Here is a 27,563-nt window from a genome sequence, read left to right as displayed (position 1 = left end):
ATGAAAACTTTTATCGTACAGAAACAAGTGTACTTAGTAACATATCGTAATAGTAGGAAGAATACAAAATATGTGTGTTTCGGTGGAGGAGCAAAATTCGTCTGTTGGTCCAATAAGAATTCACAATTCACTCGCAATGTTGCCAACTTTGGTGAAAATTTTTCTAACTTCAAACATTTTTATTTTTCTCTTCACGAACCATACATATCAACCATCTGCTTCTAGTATCGAAATCTACTCGATGAGGTCTCTTGAAAATGTAAAGGACTTACATTTATGATTATTACATCCTACGTTATAGTATAAGGAAAAGCTGAAAATTTCATTAAGACACCATGTTTGGACGCCATTTTCTCAAAAACCCCACCATTTAAAAATCTGATTTTTTTATACAACTATTGGAGAAGTACCTAAGTATTTAATGTCCGTTATCCGTTCACACGGCTGCAGCCCTAACGTTCGCAATTAATTACTGTAATTTCGATTTTTGTACTTGGGATGTAAATATTTACTATGGGCGTGTAAGTCCTGTATACAAGGCGATTTGAAAGACAGTATGAAAATTTTTGAGAGTTGAATCCTGACATCAAATCAAGTAGAAAAGTTCTTATACACATGAGTCGAATTCCGCTTAGTTTTCGAGTTGCAGGATTTAAAACTCGGGACCCAAGATCGGCTCGCGACAATGATAAATAAAATATATATTTCGCTTTAAATCAGAAACTATGCGTTAAAGTTATGATGAAATTCAGAAAATTGATTTGTATCAATATGATGATTTTTACGTGGGTAAAGGCGATGTAATTGTTTTCTCTGTTGCCAACTTGGTAGAACTCATTTGTTTCCAAATGACACTACGTGGTCGTTATTTGATATTTGGTATTCATTAATGACTGTAAACATCGATTAGAGCACAGTTTTCCCTATGTCACCAGTCTTCGAAAACTTAAATGTATTTCATTAAAAGGTTTGATCTTGTGCGTTATTGACAGTTTGCAACATTGAGTTTGAATTTCACTTGATGTTTACCATCATTAGTAAAACCAAAATGTCGAATAAATCTACGTCTGTGCAAGTTGTAATAATAATAATAATAATAATAATAATAATAATAATAATAATAATAATAATAATAATAATAATAATAATAATAATAATAATAATAATAATAAGAAGAAGAAGAAGAAGAAGAAGAAGAAGAAGATTTTTTTTTTAATTATTGCAGAACCTCTCGTAATTCTACGCATCAAGTTCGAACTTGTTCAAGAAGTTCTGCCGCAACCACGAAACAGTTTATTACGTGATTCGGTGTCGTGAACATCGTCCTAGTGTTCTCTGGAAGTATGGAAATTGTTATCACTGGTAACATGACTCTATAGTGCACTAATTACTGTGTTTGTGTGAACAACAATGAAGTCATATTACAGTAAGGACCATATTAAATGTGTTGATTGTGCTAAAAGGTATAAGAGGATTGTTTATAGAAAAAATTCTCGACAAAAAAAATATCTTGAGGTAAAATATATGGATTGCGTATAGTGTAGTTTTTATTCGACATTTTGGTTTTACTAATGATGGTAAACATCAAGTGAAATTCAAACTCAATGTTGCAAACTATCAATAACGCACAAGATCAAACCTTTTAATGAAATACATTTAAGTTTTCGAAGACTGGTGACATGGGGAAAACTGTGCTTCAATTGATGTTTACAGTCATTAATGAATACCAAATATCAAATAACGACCACGTAGTGTCATTTGGAAACAAATGAGTTCTACCAAGTTGGCAACACAGAAAACAATTACATCGCCTTTACCCACGTAAAAATCATCATATTGATACAAATCAATTTTCTGAATTTCATCATAACTTTAACGCATAGTTTCTGATTTAAAGCGAAATATATATTTTATTTATCATTGTCGCGAGCCGATCTTGGGTCCCGAGTTTTAAATCCTGCAACTCGAAAACTAAGCGGAATTCGACTCATGTGTATAAGAACTTTTCTACTTGATTTGATGTCAGGATTCAACTCTCAAAAATTTTCATACTGTCTTTCAAATCGCCTTGTATACAGGACTTAAACGCCCATAGTAAATATTCACATCCCAAGTACAAAAATCGAAATTACAGTAATTAATTGCGAACGTTAGGGCTGCAGCCGTATGAACGGATAACGGACATTAAATACTTAGGTACTTTCCCAATAGTTGTAAAAAAAATAAAATAAAATAAATGATGGAGTTTTTGAGAAAATGGCGGCCAATCATGACGTCTTAATGAAATTTTCAGCTTTTTATCACACTATAACGTAGGATGTAATAATCATAAATGTAAGTCCTTTACATTTTCAGACCTTAACGAGTAGATTTCGACGATAGAAGCAGATGGTTGATACCGCTCATGAGGACAGAAATAAAAATGTTTGAAGTTAGAAAAAAATCAAAGTTGGCAACATTGCGAATGAATTGCGCGATTCCTATTGGACCAATAGACGAATTTTGCCCCTCCACCGAAACACACTACTTTACATTCTTCTTACTATTGCGATATGTTTACTAAGTACATTTGTTTCTGTACGATAAAACTTTTGACATGTTTTTCAGTTTTTCGAGCAATTCGAGAGGAGGGCAGCCATTTTGGAGGGCTGTATATCGACGGAGAAATTTTTTCAGCAAAGCGAAAAAATAAGGGTCTAATAATTTTGTATGTAGTTTCTCATTTTAAAAAATGAACTAAATCTGGGATAGTCGTGTGGACAACCCTGGACGATTTGAAATGGAATCACTCGAGTTCGACTTCCAGTGGGAGGACCTTAAAAATCGAGGAAAGAAAAGTACAAAAGATGACTAGTTTTTAACATTTTAGCAATGCTGTTAGTGAAGATCGGAAATGTGAAAATGAAATAGATTAAAAATAACAAAAGAAACCTTTAGAAAGAAGAAAAAACAAAAGAACGGAACGGGAGAGCCCCGAGAAAATTAACGCACACGTCACGTCACGTACTCCACGACACGTCGGTGTGTACAAAATTTGTTTACCGAATTTTAAAATAAGGAAATGAACAAAAAGCAAGTAAGAAAGCTGAAGACGCACAAAAGAAACAAAAATAAAAAGCAAATTTATTGTTTGATTGGTACTATGTTTCTTCTTACGCATTGCAATTTCCGACACCCAAAAATCTGATTTACTATTTAAATAATAAATTCCCAAAATGGTTGGCGTATCGTTACTTATATTCTAGTAGTTCCTATTGTGCTAATGTTACTAGTGCAACTCTCCTCAAACATTTCACTCAAGAAATTTAGATTCCACTCCACGTCTCATATAAATTCGATGCTGAAAGGTACGTTAAACTCAAATCCAATCCAACTACAGGGTGTCTACTAAAATTCAAAAATGAAATTTCATGACTTTTTCGTGACCTTTTCTTTACCAAACTATAAAATTTCGCAACACTTTCTAGAGCGAATTTGGGTGCGAATTAGACCGGATTTTCATGCATGCGATAGATGCGTGCTTTGCTTGCGATTTGCTAGCGTCTAAAGCTGACCATAGACATTTTTGGCGGTGAATTTTGATGTTTTATAGAACAATGCGTGTCAGTAAGTAAAAAATCGTGACCCGAAAGCTAAATTTCGTGACTTTTTCTTGACTTCCATGACCGTTTTCTGATTTCGTGACTTTTTCGTGACATTCGTGACTTTCGTGACCGATAGACACCTTGAATTACTAAATATTTAAGGTATAGACATGCAGTCTAAAGCAGCTAGGTGCAAGGCCGCATCCAGCCTACTGAGTCCTTTAATCCGGCCCGTCTGACTCATTACTGAAAATTAATTTCTTACGTAATCCCTTATGCTTAAACTTTTTCTTGGATAACTGATGCCTGCCTTGAAAATATGCTCCGCGCTGAAACATCCGGTGTAGAGTGTACCACCAAACAGTGGCAGACTGGTCAAGTGTTCTACTAAAAATTATAAATAGATTTTTCTGCTTTTCTTTAGTAAGTAAATATTTTGGTTACCGTTAAACAGTTTTTTTATGTTCCTGTGATATTAGTGTACAACGAAAGATTTTATAAATTGAATATATCTTTTCAATTCTTGTAAAAATGGTGTACATTGATTTGTACGGCCCTCGACGCCAGTAAGTCCTCTGTGGTTGACCCACTCCCTGATCCAACTTGAACATACCTGGTCTATAGAAAGGTAGTATGTGATATGCGATCTAACGCGCTAACTTAAGAGAGAGAGGGAAAGAAAAAAAGCCTGAAAATGTATAACATAGGAACCTTACCTCATCAGGGAACGCTCTACTTCCATCTTTGGCTTCTCGTATTAATTTAAACAATGAGTCCCATATCGCCCAGGGACCCATATTATGACAAGCATAAAATATAGACACTTTCTTCAGACTGAATACCAGAGAGAAGGTCTCGTCTTCATCTGGTTCTTCCTCCTGCAATTAAAAATTCATCTGCTTACAATACAATCTTTTGCTTCCATTTACTTAAATTCAATGTTATATAGAAAAAGGACTGTGTCAGTCTTATTTCGAAAAGACTACAAGGAGACCACTTGGAAAACGATTCATTGTCAGCTGACAAAGACAAACAACACATTTTGTAAATTCAACTCCCATTTACTTTTCGAAGGATATTAACCCTAGAAACCTCCACTAAGTTGATAGTTCAATATCAAAAGCTGCTTACATGTAGAGAATGTGAAAAATATAAAGGGAAGCTTCAGGAGGTAATTACTTACACATTATCTTAAGTTAGGTATTATCACTCTAGTTTACAAAATTGTTTTTAACATACATAAATTACTCCTATGAACTTATTTTATACACATATAGAACAAAAATTGAACACTAAGGAACATTGAATACAACACTTTTCATAAGCAAGAACTAATTGTAGTGTTTCCAACTCTATAAAAGAAAACGAATAGAGTTCGGACTGTTTCACTGAATTATATTTTATGTTATGATGAATAAAGGAAGAGGTTAAGTGAATAAGTTATCAAGAGAGAATAAAACACTAGAAAGGTAAGGGCACACCTTGCAGAAAATTACAAAAAGAACCGAACTCTCTTGTGTCTATATGGATAGCGTACGCGCATTTGGTGCGGGAGACCCGGGTTCGATTCCCCGATTGAAGTTCATGTGGTTCGGATCCCACGTTAAACTGTAGGTCCACGTCTCATATAACCTTGCTGCTGAACTGACGCTAAATGAAAATCAAAAGTTCAATCCGACAAGTAGAAAAAGAGGAGTGGACAGTGACTGACCTGACACTTGTAGAAATTTCACTTCGTATTTAACCTGGTTCAAGTCCTACTATATTTTCCTTCTTTATCTCTTCCTTGTACATAAATGAAATTATGTACTAACCACTATTCACAGAACACTTTCTGTACTACTTTATAATGTTGTCATGTTCAATCAAGATTATTAGAATTTTCAATGACTGTAAATTACAATCGAAAAGATCATACAAGAACTGGAAGAAGACGTTGTGCTTGTTTTTGCTGGGGATTCGAGAAACAAAAATTACACAAATTTAATGAAACTGTCATTCTGTTACAGCTACAAGAGAGTGAGCAGAACTTTTCTTTCCTTCTGAGAATCCTAAAATTGTTAATAGCCTGATTGTTCGGGCGAGTATAACGCTTCGAACTGTCAAGTCACGTTAACAAATATAACATACTGAAACGAAACGAACTTCCAAGAACCTCATGAAAAAACGATCTATAGCGCAAGAGTTACAGTTTTGTGCGGCATCTCTCCTTCCCAAATAACTGAACCTTACTTTTTGAAAGATTGTTACTGGAACACAATCACTGAGCAACGGTATATGAAACTACTGACACTTCCCTACTACCTAGAACACACTATTTTGGAGTATACTTAATGAACATCAATTTATTTTCAACAAGGCGAAGCAATCCAGGACCCGTACCATGTTCGCGGACAAAATGAGTTCACATTTCGGGGACATACCGTCGACCGCTAACTGCCGGATTTATTTCCTGCGATTTCTTTCTTGAGGATGCCTAAGCAGAGTGTTTGCACATATATATCCCCAACTAACATTCTCAGAAAGCAATAATTCAGGAAGAGGTTGAGTAGTTTTACCCATGATGCTGGTGTCTGTCATGGATTTGAAGGAAGCGTCTATACGCGCTGAAGGTGGTCACTTCGAACATTTCTTGTAATACATTTTGTCACTATCTTTAATGAGCACTGTCTTCTGAAGTTTATGTGCGGTATAAACGGACGCTGTGGCCTCCATCGAATACCTTTTTCAATTACTTATCTTTGGAAACACGCAATAGTTGTGATTTATGAACGTTGTTTACTAGTGTGCGCTGTTAATTAACTTCATACTTCAACGCCTTGTCTTTCAAACACGAAGCAAAATGTGTCCCATGTTTAGGAACGTTTTGATGTCAGCAATCATATGCTAGCATGTCGACGTTTAATGCTATTTGAAAACATAATACTTTGTACCAGGTTGTCAACACTGACAAACCAATATTTTCATATGTTAATTAGTTTTATTCTCTATGTTAGTATAAATGTATTTGCACATGCATAATTCCACTTGATTGTATTATTCCTGTAATAATGAACATTTCCATTCACTTTCCCATAGCCCATTCACTTTCCCACTTGCCATTCGAGAGACTCGACATTTGAACATCCTGTATCTCGGAAACGAAGTGGCATCGGATCCATGTTTATATGAACATTTCTACTTATTTAGATGTCCGCAATCACCTTGTCACTTTTGGCCATGTATTTATATTACACCCTGTATATTTTGCCCGACTCTTTATATACAAGGTTGGAGGAAAGAAGTTCTAGCACTAGCACGGGTATACAAAAATAAAAATATTCTTACATTATTTTCAGAACCCAATCACATTAGAAACATTAACACACTTTTGAGTATCTCATAACGATGTACAGGCACCCACATAAGTACCTGGACCCCAAGTAATGGAATTATAACAGTCATGGGTCCAGGTACTTATGTGGGTGACTGTACTAAACTAAGAAAGAAAGAAAAAAAAGGAACATGTTAGACACGGAGATCCAGTCCAGTCATGTGTCACTGTAAGCTATTTTGAATGTTCTGACGGAAGAATTTGAGAGCATCAGTCAATTACAGGGTAGGATTTTAAGAGCACACGTAACATCAAAAATTGTTAGTTTAAGGGCGATAGCTTATTTAAAAAATTCGTAACAAAGGATTCTACTGTAGAAGGAAGACAAATGTAACGATGAAGAAAATAGTTAATAAAATATGAAATAGTAAAGTAGTGAGATACATCGTAAATGCCGGGAATAAAGTCAATAACGAAACAGAAATACTAAAGGTGAAAAATGTTGAAAATATACTGGATGTTGGTCGGAAGACTTCACGTTTACGCTAGAAGCGTAGAAAATTGTTTTTAACTGGGAAACAAGCATGTGCAATGTAGTGACAGCAGTCACACCCCAAAACATAAAATTGTATCTGTAAAATCGATTTGAGCAAATTCATTGTTAAATGAGTGCATTCCGAATCATCAGTAACGAAGTTCCCACAAATTAAGGTTCCAAACGACGTAATTTTCCAACATTCATTATTTTTATCCCTTTTCCTCCACAAATATTGTTTTCATGCTAGACTCTATTGTTTGTCTTTCACGTTTTTTAAAATAATTAAAACAAAAATACAATAAACTGATATTTAAAAATCCTAATATTAACTAAGATGAAAGAAAAATAATACTTACTCCAGCTATAAGTGTCAAATAATCATCAATTGATTCTTTGTATTTGTTAACTACCATGTCTATGAGAGTACTACGAGCCACATCACAGCGGGTACATATTGCATAATCCTCATTGCACACCACCTCTAAGGTTTTCGCACATGTTTCTAACACCTCAGTATCGGTATGCTTCTCCACTATCACTTGGATTAGTTTCAGCAATTCATCAAGATGCTGCAAAATAAAATAGGTTTACATTTACAACTAAGGAAGTTCGTATTATTTGAGTATTACATTTTACGTATAGCTAGTTGGAAACAATATCTTGGTTTCGTAAAATAGATAACAAGTGTCCGTGAAGATTAATATCTTTGAGCTTCAGTTAAGACCAGGGACCCATAAACCCCCTAAAAAGAGTTATTGGTAATTTACAAAAACGAACTGACGCATGATCAAACTGTAACTCTTGGTGTGTTGTTGAATTAGCACCTACAGAGGATCTGGTTATGTAAAAATAAGTTTAAATCTGTTGTTTCCTTCTGTCACTAACTCATTCATATTAGCTTTGATATCTTAAAATAACAATTATTTATTTTAAAATAACAACTATGTGACAGTTTCGCCAACTAACTGAACATATAGGTTTCATCAGACACTGTAAAAACAAGAGAGAGTTGTATCTGAATATAACGGGATCATGTTGGCACGGGAACAAAGGACGTTAATAAGAAAGTAGAAGGGGGTCAGATTCATTGAAAAAGAGCAATGTTGTGTTATGAACTGGAAACAGGACTTGAAATTGACGAACAGTGAGGCAAGTTATTGGAAAGACTTAACTTGTAGCTTAATTTTCCATTACAGCAGGGAGGGAAATGGATTTCCGATGTTTAGTTTCAATTTTGTCAACTTTTGTTATGATTGTCTGAATCCGTTTTGATCAGCCAATCAGCGTTCAGAACCATTTTTTGGGATCCTGTTATATTTAGATGCAACTCTCTCTTGTTTTTACAGCGTCTGATGAAGCCAATATGTTCAGTTAGTTGGCGAAACTGTCACAGTTATTATTTTAAAATAAATGCTGCTTTGGATTAGGATTAGGAATTAGATTCCTGGGCTATCAGCATCTAAGGCTATTTAGCCCGTCAGGTATATGAGAGATGATGTACCTCGGCGAGCACACTATTCGATGAAAGGGAAGGACGGAAGCGGCCTGGGACCATTGTGTTAGATACCATCTCGGTATTTGTCTGGTATGAATGAGGGAAACATAGGAAAACCTCTCTGAAGATGGCTGGCCTGAAAACAAAAAAAAAAAAAAAAAAAAAAAAAATTCGACCGAGTGTCTCCACCGAGAATCGAACCCAGGACCGTTCGCACCAAAGGCGAGAGCGTTAGCGAATACGCCACGCGACGTTGCTCTGTTCACTGATTTATTTTTCTAGTTTAAGTTCTTTCGCTAATATATATACAGGGTTTTCATAAAGTCTGGACGGATTTAATTTGCTTATAATTTTCATAAAGATGCTCATAATGAAATCAAATAAAGCGCAAACGGTAGCGGAAGGATTAAATTTTTAGTTGCAACACTGTTAGATAAGCGGCAACTCTGAACACGTTGAGAGAGGGAGAGGGAGGGCAAGGGTCAGTTTCTTACCAAATTCCATCCATTGTTGTTTTCATTGTTGTTTCAATGTTGACTGTTAAAAGTAAGTTGTAAGCTGTATTGGTGTGTGTGTCTTTTAAAGAAATAAATAAATGAAAAACTCCTCTGAGAAGACTATTTTTTTTTTTACTGTATCAAAGATGGCGTCGGTGAAAGAGAAAGCGCAATGTGTTCTGTGGTAAGCAGAGCTAAAATCACCAATTCTGGTGTGTCGAAAGTTCACCAAAGAGTTCAAAAAGCCGGCACCGACTGAGAGTGCAATCCGAAAGTGGCATGCTAAGTTTTTGGAGGCAGGAAGCGTCCTGGACCGTCCTCGAAGTGGGAGGCCGCCAACATCGCCTGCAACAGTGAGCAGGGTAAGGGAAAGCATCATCAACAGCCCACAGAAGTCGATTCCTAGACGGTCCATGGATCTCGGAATTCCGCCCAGTTGGAGGTGTGGCGGTGAATGAACTGAGCTGATGCAGATTACAGGTAAAAATTTAATCCTTCCGCTACCGTTTGCACTTTATTTGATTTCAATATGAGCATTTTTATGTAAATTATAAGCGAATTAAATCCGTCCATACTTTATGAAAACCCTGTATATACATAACAGTAAACTTCTTTATAAAATAACACGTTTTAACAATGTATTACTGGAATTTTCAACAGTAACAACCATCTTGATCGGCAATGGTAATTTGAGTTACTAACTGTTGTTCCAGTCCACATCTGTTGGTTTCAACATTAACTCCAGTAACTTATCCGTACACAAACATGTAATAGTCCATTCTCTCTCTTTAATGTATGAAAATGGCATAAAATCAATTACAAAAATACGCCACTGGTAATTAAACGATAAGACGTATTATTTTACAACATAAATTTATAGGTGTGTGAACGTTATTCTCAATAAATGTGTGTCAGTCGTCATCTGTGTTACAAAACCAGTCGATATTAATTCTGTTGCTACCTACCATTCTACTCGCATTTAAAAGCTACGTTAAAAAGCAACGGTCAAAGTGCTTTCTTGTTAGACTATTCTGAGCAACAAATAAACAGTTTTCTATCCATTTGCAACTGATTGCTTGTTTTACTAGATATAGCTTTATTAATCTTCTGAAGATATTCCAATTCGTCCAAAATGTTACACAGCCTCTGTCTTAATTGATTCATAAGCTTTCTTGAAATCTATGAATACTTGGTGAACTTGCTCTCTACCACTGAGCCATGGCTACAGTGGTGATTTCCAGATTATCTACATAAGAGTTTCACTTTTCTGATTTGGACACGGTGGCTCAGTGGTAAAGTACTTACTTCTAGTGGGTGCTGTACCTAGTTCGATCTCCGGCCAAGTGAGTGAGTACTCCCGTTTCTTCTTACATTCTCATTCCACCAATTCTTCCATCGTTATTCCCTTGCCTTAATCATCCGTCTCCCTTAGCCTAATAGGTATTAAACTAAAATATTTCATTTGATTTTACTTTTCTAATTATATTACAACTTTGGCACCAATAATTTCCCAGCAAATTGGCGACAGCAACATTCCTCGCTCTACTTCTTAAGATCAGGCATTACTACAGACCAGGTCCGCGCAGAGAAATTTTAGTTCGGAGGTGTCTTAAGTTCAGGGGGCGGGGGTTCAATATCACAAGACACTACGATTACGTACAATCAGGGTGTCTACTGGAATACCAGAAAGTAAATTCATTACTTTTTCATGACTTTTCATGACCTTTTTGTTCAAATTTTCATGACCATGGCGATAAAAAATTACCATTAGTAATAATAAACCCCTACCATCAGTGGTGCATCGGTTAAGATGAAGATCACGTTATGTTCTTATTTGTCTAATGTACATAATGTCGATTAGCTGACAACTATTTTTAAAATGCAAGAGCAATTTAAAAGGCAGTAAACAAATTTTTAATTGCGGTTTAAAAAGACAGAACAAATTATAAAAGAAATTCGTTTTAAAAAAATAGATCATCAAATTTAAAATCTGCAAACTCAAACGAATAATATTATTTGCATACGTCTAAAGGCCCAAAAATACACAATTTACATTTCTTAGAAGTAAAGAAATAGCAGATCTGAAAGTTGGACAGTAAAAAGTTGTTACTATATTACAGAGACTAGAAGATGAAATGGGGAGCAGCTAGGAAGACAGTAAAGTACCAGTTAGCCAGCACTAACTGGTGGGGGATATTCTCACAATTACTGACCTGATACAACTGTTTCAGTACATGCAGTATGAGGTATAAAAGTATGAAGTATAAAAATATACTCTGAGATTTCAGATTTTCATGACCAGTTGGGTAAATAAAGGACTTTTTCATGGATTTCATGACCACTAAGCAAAATATATGACTTTTTCATGACTTTCATGACCAGTAGACACCCTGACAATTGAATCTGTGTTATTGTGCATCCGAAAAGACAAAAAATAATTCTTAAGTATTTTCACCTACATTCTCAGAAAAAATACAGAAGTAGATTATATATTTATAGAGTACAGATGATGTGAAAGATCAAATCTTTGTTACAGTAATGATTTCTCTGCTTAACAAGTGTAGCTTTTAATTCAATAAAACTTTTGATATTCCATTTGTGTTTATTTTATTAGACTGGCGTTTCAAACTTATCGACTGCGTTTATCTTCACAGTTGTACTAATTCCGAGAACTGCTGTACAATTATACAATTAAAATAATGATGATAATAATAATAATAATAATAAGAAGAAGAAGAAGAAGAAGAAATAAGATATGAGGAGCATATAAGACACACACACGATTAGATCACACACACACCAACAGATTTGGTTGGTTTACCATAGTAGTCAGCACTAGTGCAACATCCAATGAAAAAAAAAAATGTTTAAAAATGCGTCAGTGATATGCAGACCCAGTCATGGATGTAAAATATTATGAAGAGAACCAATAGGAATTAAATTACGCAATAATACACCGAATGGAGATGATTTGAAACTACGTGAAATTTTATATTTTAAAATAAATAAATAAATAAATAAATAAAAATGCAATCTGAGTTTTACGTCCTACGTTATGCCGGTTAGGCTAAAGGTGACGGAGATGATGAGAAATTAATGATATCGTGGAATTAAGAAAGTGGGAGGAAACGGGAGATCACCGAGAAAACCCACGAGCACTGTGTAAATAAATAAATAAGAGAATGAAAGAAATAAGGAAAGGGTCAATATAAATTTGAATTGAACTGTAACTTGTAACAATGTTTAACTCTTAAATGATGAAATATAAAATTATAATAATACAACAATTGTATTGCAGTAATTGTAAAATAATTCTCCAAATTAATGTAACTCTGAAGATAACGGCACTTACACTCACAAAATTATATCAAATTAGAAAGATGGATATGTATCATTGCTGGTACGATAAAGGTAAAGGAACCTTAAATCACATTGTGTTTGACAGTGATCTTCAGAAAAATGACATTAAATTTGATTTCACATCTTCCCCAATTACATGGAACAAGATCATTTTCATATAAACGAACACTAGCAGAATATAACTGGAATGACATGACTTATGCTGAAATCCTTACTATCATCTGGAATTATATTATGATCAGTTTATATTACTTCACATCGGATTTTAAAAGCAACAATTTAACAATATTATACCCAAGGAGATAATATTAAATTTATTTAATTGACTGTATAAGAAAAAAAAGGCGCAAATTCTTCACCTTTTAAGGTTATATTCTGATAAATGGACCATCGTTTAAGCAAGTTTCGAAATATTTCTCCGCCGACTTGTATAATGATCAAGGTTATTAAATTGATACTAATCATTTTAATTTTTTCTCTATTTCCCACATTTATAGCTTACAGAGAGGACTCGTCAGGAGCACTTATTGTTAATTAACACTGTTAATAATAAAGAGGAAGGAAGGAAATGTCAGTGTTTGAAATTTCAGTCAAATAAAATAAACACGGATGGAATATCGCGTCTTACTTATTAAATTACAAACATCTCCGTGAAGATTACGTGGAAAGTACACTCTTCTTAAGAAAAGTATAAAACTGTATATCAAGTTATGAAGTTTTGGGGAAAGGTTGGTAGTTCGGACCTCCCACCTCCTTCCCCCCACGTAGGTGAGTCCCTGCCACAGACTGATTCTACTCCTTAGGAGTTTTTCCTCCTGCACGAACATTAATAATTTGCTGATCTCTCTGATTATTAAGGAAATCCTACCAGACTTAAGTATACTTCAGCTTGTTAAAATTTTAAATCTCTTTAATAAGCACTTGAACTCCAGAAAAGAAAACAAAACTTACGGAACAAATTTTAAAAATATATAACAGAATAAATTACTTGTTTTATTAACCTCGATTATAAATTTTTAAATATATAATAATACGTAAATACATGAAGTATATTCACAAACCTTTTCTTGCCGAGATGTAGTGTATATTTCAAGATCAAAATACTGAGGAATAGCCATAAGGTTAGACACTTTCTCTGGATCAGCCAAATATTTTGTTAGTAGTGATGGAAGGGTTTGTATAAAGTGCTCAGTCAACCTCACTTTATCATCTTGAACTTGTTTGATTTCTTTCGCCGACAGAATCTGTAAAAAGTGAAAATAAGTATTCCAAATATAAATAACAATGATAACGAGAGAGAGAAAGAGTTCAATAATAAAGAAATAATTGGAAGATTAAACCAGGGTGGATTTTTTTTTAATTTATTTATTTAAATCAAATCTTTCTCCTCGTATAATAAAAGTCGCGAACTGAAGAAAAAACATTAGGAATTAGTATTAAATGTTAAGTATGCCATTTAAGTGGAAGTATTAGGGTTGAAGTTTCAATGAATCCTCATTCGTTAACCTATTTCAATCTCAATGTTTCTTAAGCATTAAGGAAAAAGTACAGCAACGTTTATTAAAACTTTTTTTTTTCAGAAAAGTTCCTGACATTTGCATATTTTTAAAAAAATCGTAATTAGTTTGTGGCACGAAATACATATAAACTACGTAAATTTCGCGTAAAGTTATAAACTCTAAAAAGTTTCGGAGAGGAGATCGGACCCCTCTAAATACGCCCCTATTGTCTGGAAAGAAACAGACGCGCTCACAAAAGAATTTTCCAAGATGATTTCCTCGTTGGAATAATTAACGATTTAAAAACCCTATGTTACGAAGAGAAGAAAGCAGGATTGCCCCCTTTCCCTACAAAACGGGATTTTTCCTAATCATCCTCTCCATGAAACACTCGTTCTCAGACTGTCCTGTAGATACATTTGCGTCTCATTGTATTATGATTACGGTATTATCTTCCATAATCAAAACAGCAGAACAGATGGGATTTTACATATTTTCACTTTAAATTATTTCGGAATTTGATTTAAATCAACGATTTTTATTTTTTTTTAAATCAAGTGACTGATTTAAATCAATCCACCCTAGTGTAAACCAATAATGTGTTAAATCAACGAGGTGATGATAAATACTCTCAAAACACAATAAAATAAAGGGGAAAAAATACCTTTCGTGTGGGTCCTCTTCCAACTGGTGGTTCTCCGGTAGCCGCCTGTCGAATACAACACACCATGATCTCAATTAAACTGGTCTCTTGTCGGTCATCCAACGGCTCTTCTGATGGCCCTGGATCTTCTAATAACAAGTCGGTCATGCACTCCCAATCTTTCATCATTTCGTTTGATTCGATTAATGAATCTACTAAGTAAGCACCATGCTCATGAAGCTATGGAAGAAACAGAAAAAGAATTCAACAATCAGAGATGGCTGAAATCTTTAACTCAAAGCAATTCTAGTATTTACCCGACTATACGACGATCACTATTTTCAAGAGGCATCTTGAGAATTTTCTTATTTTCAACAAATTCTGAACAATCAAAATTACACATTGTTTTACTGATACAAAACTCAAATATTTTATTTATTTATTTTTACAAGTGACGTAACAAACAAGTAATTTATGACGTATTTAGCGTACCAAGTTAACATTTCCAGTTTATCATCAGAAACAATAAATCAAACATTTAGCTTTACATTTAAGATTTTAATTTCGGTTTTAAGATACAATGGGATGTCGAAAATCTGAACGTCAAAAATAAGAAAGCGGTCCCTAGAAGCTTTTTACATTTTGTCTTAGCGCTAGCGATAAATAAACAATAGGGTAATCCGTCGATGTTGTGTGGAGACAGTGTTTTCACAAAAGCTAATTTATATGTATTTGATTGTCATACATATTTTTTGTTTTTCCTTAGTACTATACAAGTTAAGTTTTAAGTGTGAGTTACAAGAACAGTGTAATTTACTGTACGAGAAGGTACTTCACAAATATTAAATGTAAGTAGCCTTACGTACAGTATTATAATTACTGTATGTAGTGTATAACCATTGTATCGATAAAAGAGCATACCGTACAGTATATTTAAGCCTAAATGGTATTTTCTTGGTCATTTTCGAAAATCCGAACTACCTGTGGTCCCAATTAGTTCGGATTTTCGATTTCCTACTGTATTCCGATATTTCATATGCACGTCTAGTAGGTGATGAATTGACTCTGCACAGTTAGTTGTAAAAGAAAAACGTCTTCTAGCAATTTGACAGAAGGTGATGTATCTAAACTGGAAGCAACATTACTTCACTGAATTGCTATGCTGATACGTTGTATAAGAAAACCAGTAGCCCAATTGACACCAGTAAAGTGTGCAATACGTTGGCTTACTTCTTCGATGAAACTGAGACCTTCAAGTTCCCCGAATGCCGCTCGATTCAATGGCTATAGTCACGAACATGTACCTATCGAGTAGATTACTATATTTTCTTCTTTTCTCGCACTCTTTGTAGACTGCAATACCTCCTTCTCGTGATGAAGAAAGAGTTAAGTGTCAGAGCACGTGAAATCTCATAGAAGAATCTTTTCCCTCTTGCATGGTACCAGCGTTATCCCATCTGGTCTTTTGACGTCAGATCGGTTACATCCCGCCGGTTCACGAGCAGATGGAACTTCCGCTGATGTGAGTGCTCTCCTGATAATGTCATTCACGTTGGAGTGTTTCACATCTCTTCCGGAACTATTTATGCAAAACAGATCGTGTAGATCATTCTGTTTGAAGCACCACATTTAGAGCAGTTGCGTGAACCGCAGATGTCTACCCCTAGGCGAAGTGCAACTGCATTACGAAAACTTTCATTTTGAAAAATGCAATCCTAGGGCGTATGATGGTAATGCCTGCAGCCAATCACCTGAAATTGGAGGTTAGAATGCGAGATCCTCTTGACTATCTGCTTCTTGTAATAACACTGATTGATGTAATTTGGTGATAGGTTTGTCCCAAACTGATTGTGAACGTCTGCCCATTATTTCAGAGGACTTCAACAAGCTAGGTTAGGTCAGCCAGATATGCAGTCTTAGACATCAGATTCTATGTAAGGTTCATCTTCCAGATTCAGGAATATCTCAATGGTATGCCGGAATCCGTAGAACGTCACTAAAAACGTAACATACGCCAAATCGATAGCCCGACGAATACCAAGATTTCAAGAATCAACTGGAAGGGAGGCCTGTATCCATGCATTACTATTTAGGTCACAGTTAAGTAATGATTCCAATCGTTTTAAAACATGATCCAACTACTCTAGTAAATCGATTTCACACCAAGAAGGGGAACAACGTAAAAAAACAGATTAGTCTTGGCATAGAAAGACACACGAAGGATGTATAAAATATATTAAAATATATAAAAAAATAACATTAACCATTGCACATTTACGCGAATTATTTGTTGCCTAAATTATGGCAATAAAAGAACAAATACCGGTAGTTACGATGTACATGCATTTTTATTGTCAGAACCTTTTTTTACCATATTTATAATCAAAATAACAATGACTACAATAATGGGGGTGTATTTTTACCGTTCAGTATAAGCAGTTACACAACGTAAGAACACTGACCTCAACTACTAAAGCTTAATCTGTGAATGTACCACGACCCCATATTTTTCGAATAAAATTTGGGGGAAAAAAAACCTCATCATATAGTCGGATAAATACTGTATATTAAAATTCAGTATTTGCTTGGACCCTGTACTTCATTAATATAAACTATTTTAAGATGATGTAATAAATAAAAATGAGAACTGATAAGACTCTTCTCTCAAATCAATCTTTAAATATCACATAATATTCAAAAGGAAACTATTTCTTCTCGTAAAGCGTTGTCAAACTGTACCAAAATATTTCTGAAAACTAAGATGATCCAGAAAGATTCAAAACAACTCAAACAGTAAGCTAACAAATAACCCAAACGTTAATTTTATCTGTTAAAAACTTAATTCACTTCTAGTACGTCGCTTTCGTGCGAATAGTGTCAAATTCGATTCCCGGTACAAGTCGTGCTTCTTCAACCTTGCAGAGTGTAGCAGTGGAACGTATACTCATACAAAAGAAAACAATAGAATGTTCCTTGGAAGTAAACTCAAAAAATGAATTTTCTGAAGAGAAAATGACACGGGAAAATACTTAGTGTTATATTAAAATAGTACCTCGGATTCAATGAAGAACTGGACCAAATCCCTGACAAGAGGCGTGTTTGGCAGTCGTTTCTTTCCTCTTTTCGTTCGTACTCCTGCCACCGCCTCGTCGTCAGGTACAAAAAGGCGCTCGTTTAGAAATTCACCAGCTGCTTGTGCTACTGCTCTATGGGAAGAGTAAACCAATTCGTACACATGCTCACAATCCTTATCCGTCAATATATCTCTGTGGTACCTAAACAAAAGGAACACAAAATTATTTCTACATTCTAAGAAATCCATTTCAGAAAAGATTTAAACTTACATGAACACAAGAATCTTGTTTTTATAATACAATTTAAAATGGAGAACAAAGGGGAAGGAAGATGTGTAAGAAAATGCTACTGTTTGTATATTCGTTATCCCTTGCAATCCCTTATGCAGGGTATCCACACAATTTGGCGGGGGAAAAAAACTGACTCTTCCCTGACTTTCCATGACCAAAGTTCCAGATTTCTCTGACCAATGAGAGAGAGAGAGAGAACCCGTCTCCACCTTCCCCATATTTGAGCTTGTTCTCTCTTCACTTCTGTTTCTTTCTTTTTACAATTTTCTTAAATCCAACAGAATGTAAATTTACAAACATGCACTAGACTGATATCGATTAAATATTACACAAAATGTAAAGTTACAAACGAAAGTATGCAGTATACAGAGTACTTAAGATATGAAAAAAAAATTACACATTTAATTATTGGACGTTATACAACACATGCTGGAAGAACCTTAAAACAAGTATTCTCTCAATCTCTCCCACTATTATCTACTCTTAAATTAACAATGCATGTACCGCGATATTCTATACACGATACACTTTTAATAATGCGCTGGATATAAAAGCAAGTATGCAGAACCAGTTAGGTGTGTTTCTTCACAAAATTAATTTCAACAACTATTTCAGAGAACACTGTCTCCCTCAATATCATCATTGGGAACACTATTTTTTTTTTTTTTTTTTTTTTTCATCCAATAATCCTGTCACAGTTAAGAAATTAACACTTACTATTTCATAAATTGAATAATTGAACAATGGACCTCATCGATTTTTCCCCGACTTTCTCTGAGCAATCTGCAATTTCCCTGACACATTTTTAGTTCCCTGACTTTCCAGAATGTTGTAGCAACCAGTCACTTAGTTATAGCAACTACATGCAACCAGTCACTTAGTTGTTATATCCATATTTCGAATGTACATACGGGCACTCCTCTTTCGGACAAATACAGGCTTAAGTCATATTATATAATAAAGCTCTTAACATAATGTACAGAGTAAAAACTGATTGGGCCGGAACTCGAACCTGGGATGTCCGGCATACCGTGCTGATGCATTAACTACTACGCCAGCCCATTTTCCAGACAACCAAACATTCTCTTACTCCTGTAGTAGGTGCTCTCCACTCACATCACAGCCTAGCCATTGTGCTTGGACAATCCGGTGTCCATATATTGAGAACACCTTTACTTTTGTGGTCTGAGTGGAGAGCACTGACCACAGAAGTGAGAGGGTGTTTGGCTGTTTTGGAAAGCAGACTGGCTGGCATGGTAGTTAACGCACCGGCACGGTATGTCGGAGATCCCGGGTTCGAATCCCCGGTCCAGTAAATCACATTTTAACTGTAAGTTATTGATAATTCGCATATATAGAGGATTTGGTGTGTAAAAATAAGTTAAAATCGGTTGTTTCCTCCTTTTATAATATATAAAGCTCTTCAAATCTTTAATTAAACCAACACAGTGCAAATTATAAAAATAATTGCCAAATTGTATCTATATTTAATGATACAATCGCAACCAAGAGAAAAAATAGAAGTAATTAATTAGTAATCTCTTTATCTATACAACAAATGGGTGTGTAACAAAAAGGTCGGAACAGTGGAATATCTCGGGAAATACACTTGAGATTCAAAAACCGCGAAACACGTATCCAATATTTTAAAAAGGTCTATTGAACTAATATAAAATGAAGTTGTCCTCCCCTTCCCTAACGGCGGTAGTTGAGGGCAACTTTAAAATTTTAAATAGAAACCCCCTATTTTTATTGCAGATTCGGGTTCTGCGACCAAAAATAAGCAACTTTTGCTGGAAGCACTTTTTCGTTATCTTTCTAGATGGCACTGTAATCGCAAAATGAATATAATCGTACCGAAGTCCCCTAGCTTTGCGATCTGAAATATTTCCGAAATGACGAAAAATGTGACACTGGTTACGCAAGAACGTACCCATTTCACGGGCCTATAGAATTCTGTGAACAACAAGTGCCCCCAGGGGTCCTATTATAGGGCCCCAAGAGCCAATTTGAAAATTTCAGATGGAAACCCACTTTTTTATTGCAGATTCTGATTCTGCGACCAAAAATGAGCAACTTTTGCTGGAAGTACTTTTTCGTTATCTTTCTAGATGGCGCTGTAATCGCAAAAAAAAAAATTATCGAACCGATGCCCCCTAGCTTTGCGATCTGAAATATTTAAAAAAAAAAATGACAAATATGGTTACGCAAGAACGCACCCATGTCAGGGGCCTATAAAATTATGTGAACAAGTGCCCCCAGGGGTCTCATCATAGGGCCCCAGGGACCAACTTCATAATTTCAAATGGACATCCACTATTTTTATTGCAGATTCGGATTCTGCGACCGAAACTAAGCAACTTCTACTTGAAGCACTTCCTCATTATTCTACTAGATGGCTCTGTAATCACAAGAAAAGGAATATAATCGTACCGACGTCCCCTAGCTTTGCGATCTAAAATATTTCCGAAATGACGAAAAATGTGACACTTTGGTTACGCAAGAACGTACCCCTTTCAGGGGCCTATAAAATTCTGTGAACACCAAGTGCCCCCAGGGGTCCTATCATAGGGCCTCAAGAGCCAACTTGAAAATTTCAGATGGAAACCCTCTTTTTTATTGCAGATTCTGATTCGGGACTGAAACTATGTAACTTTTACTTGAAGCACCTTTTCGTTATTCTACTAGATGGCGCTGTAATAACACAAAATTAATATCATCGTACCGACGCGACGTCTGCCAACTTTGAGACCTAAAATATTTCCGAAATGACAAAAAATATGACAAATCTAGTGACGCAAGAATGTACGCATGTTAGAGGCCTATAAAATTCTCTGAACATTAGCCCCCATAGGTCCTATCATAGGGCTCAGGGACCAACTTGATAATTTCAGATGGTAACCCGCTATTTTTATTGTAATTTTGATTTTGCGACTGAAAGTACGCGAATTTTATTTAAAGTATTTTTCGTTATCTACCTAGGTGGCGCTGTAATCACAAAAAAAAAAAAAAAAAAAAAAAAAAATCATGTACTTTACCTGGGATTGATAACCTAAATATTTCGAGAAATACACCTGCAATTAAAAAGCATGGAATACGTTACCAATATTTTAAAAAGGCTTAGCATAAAACTAAATTGCTTTCATTTACATTTTTATGCGACCGTTGTAAACCTTTACGATATGGAAAGGGAAGTGTTTGTGCTTTACAACAAGACACATCTTCCCTTGAATTGTAAAGATCAAGTAGACCAATATGTTCATTAAATATCATGTTCAACATGGACAGATTAAATAAAATCATTACTTCACACTAGTACGAAAAAGCACAAAAATGACGGAGTTTTCACAGAAGAACAAATTTACAAAACGTGGATAAAGCAGAAAGAAATTTAATTGATATACAGGGGTATTGTAAATGATGATCTCGATTTCAGGTTAATAACTAACGTTTATTTACTCACAATGACATGCAGCTTATGTTAAATGAGGAAAAACTTAGGATTTTTTTTTTTTTTTTTTTTTTTTTTTTTTTTTAATGAACACATGTGTGTTACTTGTTAAAGATGCTCAAGACGAGTGCCGTTTATTATTCAACATACATCAGTCAAATAGTCTTATTCTTGGCACACTCTTTCCTACATTCCAGAGTCAGTAGATCCACCTGCTTTTTAAATACGTTCTCCAAGTTCAGTTAAATTCTTAGGGAAGTGTGGCTGATACACTTGGATTTAACATAACCCTAACTTCGTTAAACACTAACTACATTCCGTTTCACATGAAATTCGAGAGTTAAGAACGTTGTTTTGTCTTCGTTTCCTGCTATTTTAATTTACTGTTACGCTAGCTGCGGAATGCGTAACTACACATCAGCTTTACCAGCCACGTACTGTCTTCCCGTTTTTCTCGAAGAACTTGATTATCGTTGAGTCCCCTTGCCTCTCACGACTTGCTTGTCTAGAAAATGCAGATGAACAAAATGTAACTGCGATATTTTCCATAAGTAGAAGCTTTGCTTTGTTATAATTAAATATAAACTAATTATTTGCTGAGCAAAACTATATATTTTCGTTAAAATTCAAACATGTGTTTAATTTTAACGAAAATATATAGTTTTGTTCAGCAAATAATTAGTTTATATTTAAAATGTAACTGATGTTTCACAGCATGTGCTCAAGCTGCGCACTTTTCTTGGTCTAACAGTGAGCAATTCGATGGTAAAAGATAAATACTGCATTCCTGATGACGTTCAGTTCAATAAGTGCAACTTTATCAATAACCCTTTGACGAAGATTATCCGAACTGGTTGGCATTGTTTGGTATACTCGAACTTTTAGAAAACCCCAGAAAAAATGTTCTAGTGACGATAAATCAGGGTAACAGAGAACGAGCGGGCCACTCAACCTCGCCTCTTCTGCCAATCCGTTGTTTAGGAAATTCCGTGTCAAGAAATTGCCGCATATTTATAATCTAGTGTGGTCTTGCACCACCTTGCTGGAACCATCTGTGAGCAAAATTGCCTTCTACAGTGTCTCATTGATGGAACTACTTGATTTCGAAGCATCTCCCCAAACAGTTAAAAAATCAAATTGTCATTAATAAAAAGGGGAACAGTTATTGTATTATTTAGCACTGCTTCTCAGATATTCAAGTTTTCAGGATTTAGAGTGTGTTTGAAAGGACCAATGAGATTGCTGTCAAATCGAAACCTGCAATTATATCTGTTAATATAACCAATTAGGTGGAACGTGGCTTCAACAGGAAATACAATGGTGGTGGTGGTGGATCATCATTGATTTGTTTCATCATCTCTTCAGAAAATTCTACACAGTGATCAAAGATATCTTCATTCAGCTGATATATATCAGATGAATTTTGTATGGGCGCAACTTTATATTCTTCAACATTCTTTTCGCAGACATGTGACTAATCTCATGTAGTTCAGCAGCTATATGAATGCTAAGGTGAGTATTTTCAACAAGTGAGTGCAACATCAAGCTGTTTGTCGTCGATTTCGGTCGACCAGGAATGTTAAACTCTTTTATAATTACCGTTCCCTCGGCGCGTCTTACGATGCACTCGACAGTAGATCTCGAAATGGGATTGTGTGGAACGCTAAATTTTTTTGTTAAATTCTGCACATGACCTTTCGCGATTGCCTCATCCTTGTATTATCCAGAGCGTTACAACTTTACTTCGAGAGCTCTAATACAAACCAGCTGAAATACATCTTGAGTGTTCAGAGATTTTCTGTAACATTACTGCTACCAATATCTAATAGCTTCTACGTTACTGGACCGTAATTTACGACCAACGATAAGTATTTGTAGAACATGGCATAGAGATGACACATACGTATGTCTTCTGGTCAAATGTTATTTTTTCCACTAATTTTATAAAAGCACATTTTGCTCTCTTTTCTAATGACTAATTGATCTATCGATCAACTTTACATATTCACATTTACTTTCACTTCTCAGATGGAATTACATGTAGTTTCAAATCAAATCGTAATTATGCACATCTACATAACTATAACAAACTGATAAGTTTCATTTTAAACTTTAATATATTCACCGATCAGCATTACGTGTTCACTTTCACTTTTACCCTTCAGGTAAAATCACATGGTCTATATTCAAATCAAATCATTATAATATCTACATAAACATGACAAAAATGTTTTAAGTAATACTTTAAGTAAAACTTGCATATTTTTGGTCGCAGAATCCAAATCAGCCTTAAGGTAGAGGGTTTATACTTGAAATTTTGGGGAGATAAAGGCAACTTCATTTTATGTTAGTTGAATAGAAATTTTGGGGAGATAAAGGCAACTTCATTTTATGTTAGTTGAATAGATCTTTTAAAATTATTGGACAAGTATTAAAATTGCAAAGTATTTCTCGAGGTATCATCAGCCTCAGGTGACGTACGTGCATACGATAATATTCAATTTTTTGCGATTACAGAACCATCTAGCAGAATAACGAAAAAGTGCTTCAAGTAAAATTTGCTTATTTTCAATCACAGAATTAGGATCTGCAATAAAGAAGGGGATTTCCATTTCAAATTTTCAAGTTGTTCCCTGTGGTCCTATGATGGGACCCCTGGGGGCACTTGTTGTTCACAGAATTTTATAGGCCCCTGAAATGGGTACGTTCTTGCGTAACTAGATTTGTTTTATTTTTGTCATTTCGGAAATCTTTCAGATCGCAAAGCTAGGGGTCGTCGGTACGATGACATTCATTTTTTTGCGATTACAGAGCCATCTAGTAGAACAACGAAGAAGTGCTTCAAGTAAAAGTTGCTTAGTTTCGGTCGCAGAATCCGAATCTGCAATAAAAATAGTGGGTTTCCGTTTGGAATTATGAAGTTGGTCCTTGGGGCTCTATGATGGGATCCCTGGGGGCACCTGTTGTTCACAGAATTTTATAGGTCCCTGACATGGGTGCGTTCTTGCGTAACCATATTTGTTATTTTTTTTTTTTTTTTTTAATTTCGGAAATATTTCAGATCGCAAAGCTAGGGGTCGTCGGTACGATGACATTCATTTTTTTGCGATTACAGAACCATCTTCTGCAATAAAAATATAGAGTTTCCATTTGAAATTTTAAAGTTATCCCCACCTCTCCCCGTTAACTGTTTTATGGTAGTTGATTAGATCTTTTTAAAATATTGCATACGTGTTTCGCGGTTTTTGAATCTCAAATGTGTTTCTCGAGATATTCTAATGTTCCGACCTTTTTGTTACACACACCATATATATATATATATATATATATATATATATATATATATATAGGGTGTTAATGAATTATACCGACAAATTGTAAGAGGTGATTCCATCAAAATAAAGAGAAAAAGTTCATATGGACCTGTGGGGAAAAGAGCATATTTTCAGAGCTAGGGCTGTCCAAACTCGCGAAAAAGCCAAATTAACAAATTCTACTTTTTTGAGCTAAAGTTTGTAATGAAGGGGTGAAATATCACAGTTGATTTTTTTTTAAAAAAAAATTATAATTACATATGGTAGTACACTCACTACAGCTAGAATAACACCATTGATAAATGCTTCCTACATGTTTTCTGATTTTATTAAATTTGAAATTTTTGCCAAGTTTGAAGAATGCTGCAACTCGTCGCACTGCAGGTAAGCACTTTACAATCGAGATATTGTGAATATCTAATCTGTTATTTCTGCTTAGATATATAAGACTAGCTTTCTAGAGTTATGCTATCGTAACTGATAAGGCAGGATTACAAATAACTAAAAATTAATTCTCTGAAAGTGCTTGTGCAGAAACTACACAAATAAATAAAATGAAAATATAACAGACGCTTATGTTCTAAGCTACTTACTTCAATATACTAATAACTAGTTTCACAGCTTGCACTGCCACATCATATTCTTTGTCCAATGTCATAGCTACTATTCTATCTTTAAATTTACTTGTGAACAATTCCAACTTCCCCTTCAGTTCTTCCGATGCATACAATGGCTGCAGCGCCTGCAGAAAATCAATAATCAAGATAAGTCAAGCGAAATTAAACACGTACACACAGTATTCGTACACATTACACCAATATTATTATTATTTATTATCACTTGAACGATAAACTTCGTCGAAATGGCAAACATTCAACCAATTACACAAACATGATTGAAGGAATTACAAGCATTGTTGAAATTACATCTATGTAAGCTACAGTTAATAAATATTAACGACGACAACGGACTCTATGCTAAGCAACTTATACTGCAATGCATAAGAAAATTTAAGACATTCTCATACAGAACTTTTGGAGATGTTTAATAGTGATTCTGCAAAGGATCCTCGATGTAAGTGTAACATAATGCAACTAAAATTACTGCGAGAAACTTTCAGTAGAAAGGATTAATATTGTCGACAACTGATCATATAAGTGTCATTAGGCTGCTAATTGCTGAGTTAGGTTTCATTTTGTCATTTAAACCCCTACTTAATAGACGCAGAACACCCACTACTTAAGTTTACGATATTAGTGGAAAATAGTTTGAAATAAATCTCAGAAACCTACCTTTTTGCTATAATGCTGAAGTGCGTGGTTAGTTATGCATGTACAATCCGCGGCAAAAAACCTGCAACATGAACATATAAGTTTATTGTGAAATGACGAAGTCTTTTGCTACAAAATAAGTGTGCACGGGAGGAGGCCGAGGTTTATCCTGGCGTGATTCGTTCCACTTAGACTTATGTTCATTCCCTGTGCTGTTAGGCGTAGTTTCACAATAAACTTACATCCTCATGTTGCAGGTTTTTTGCCGCGGATTGTACAAATATCTAGACAAGTAATACCCAAATACTACTATATCACTTGAAACGAGTTATTACAACTATAAATTTTTGAGTTGAGTTGGTTTTAGTTTAGCATCCCTTCAGCAGAGAGGCTATTTGAGACGTGGACCTACAGCTTAACGTGGGGATTCGAACCACATGAACTCCTGCCGGGAATCGAACCCGGATCTCACACGCCCAAGGCGCGTACGCTAACCGCTTAGCCACGAAGGAGCTCCACTATAAATTTTTAACCCTTGATTAACTTCAATGCCAATATAGTTTTAGTGAAATTTGTTCGTTCCGAAGTTACTGATAAAGGAATACATAAGGAACTTTCACTGGCTATTGTACAAACAGAAAGACACCTTCGAGGCTAAGCGATTAGCGTTCAGATCATAGGCGTGAGTCAAGTCTGATTCTCACTGGAAAATTATGTATTTCAAATTCCATGTTAAGCTGAAGGTTTACTTCTTACATAGTCTCGGTGAGCAAAATGAACACTGCATGAAGATTGCTCCCAATGAACCTAATTCTTACGCTTCTACACTTCATGTATTTTTAAAAGATCTAATAATACTAAAATCTTGATGGACACAGTAAACTAAGTTCCTCTCTTCATAAAGAAAATTGAACGAAATGAAAAATGTCACGAAAGTTATAAATGGAGTGGAAGGATGGTAACTTACAAACTGCTATTTTATAACGTCGCACTGAAAGAAAGAAAAAGAAATTCTAATATATATATATATATATATATGGGCTGGAAAACGCTTCATTTTAGAGTTATAAACCACCGAAAATGCGACACATCACATCTTAAAACGCCTTAACTTGAAAATTATAGAATCTCTCGCACGCGATTCAAGGTATTATACAGGAACTGGTATACGTTCTATTTAAAATATCTATGCTTCGCGATCCCTCCGTACCAGTATAAAGTAAGTTGGGAAAC

At 35.1% G+C, this 27,563-nt stretch overlaps 1 protein-coding gene across 3 annotated transcripts in view; it reads right to left on the bottom strand.

The window, feature by feature from the left end:
• Window positions 1-27,563, bottom strand: part of SA1 (stromal antigen) — a 106,279-nt gene that overhangs the window by 40,947 nt on the left and 37,769 nt on the right. For all 3 annotated transcript variants that reach the window (XM_081769888.1, XM_081769890.1, XM_081769889.1), the window contains exons 9-14: window positions 25,653-25,801; window positions 17,982-18,204; window positions 14,951-15,169; window positions 13,849-14,031; window positions 7,792-8,004; window positions 4,301-4,462 (exon numbers count right to left, since the gene is read on the bottom strand). In XM_081769888.1, coding sequence (XP_081626014.1) covers window positions 4,301-4,462; window positions 7,792-8,004; window positions 13,849-14,031; window positions 14,951-15,169; window positions 17,982-18,204; window positions 25,653-25,801 — 1,149 coding nt within the window. The remainder of the gene's footprint in view (window positions 1-4,300; window positions 4,463-7,791; window positions 8,005-13,848; window positions 14,032-14,950; window positions 15,170-17,981; window positions 18,205-25,652; window positions 25,802-27,563) is intronic.

The sequence above is a fragment of the Thermobia domestica genome, chromosome 8 (genome assembly GCF_964235325.1).
Source record: "Thermobia domestica chromosome 8, izTheDome1.hap1.1, whole genome shotgun sequence".
NCBI classification, from domain to species: Eukaryota; Metazoa; Arthropoda; class Insecta; order Zygentoma; family Lepismatidae; genus Thermobia; species Thermobia domestica.
The sequence above is the reverse complement of the archived record's forward strand: the minus strand, read 5'-3'. Positions and strand labels throughout refer to the sequence as shown.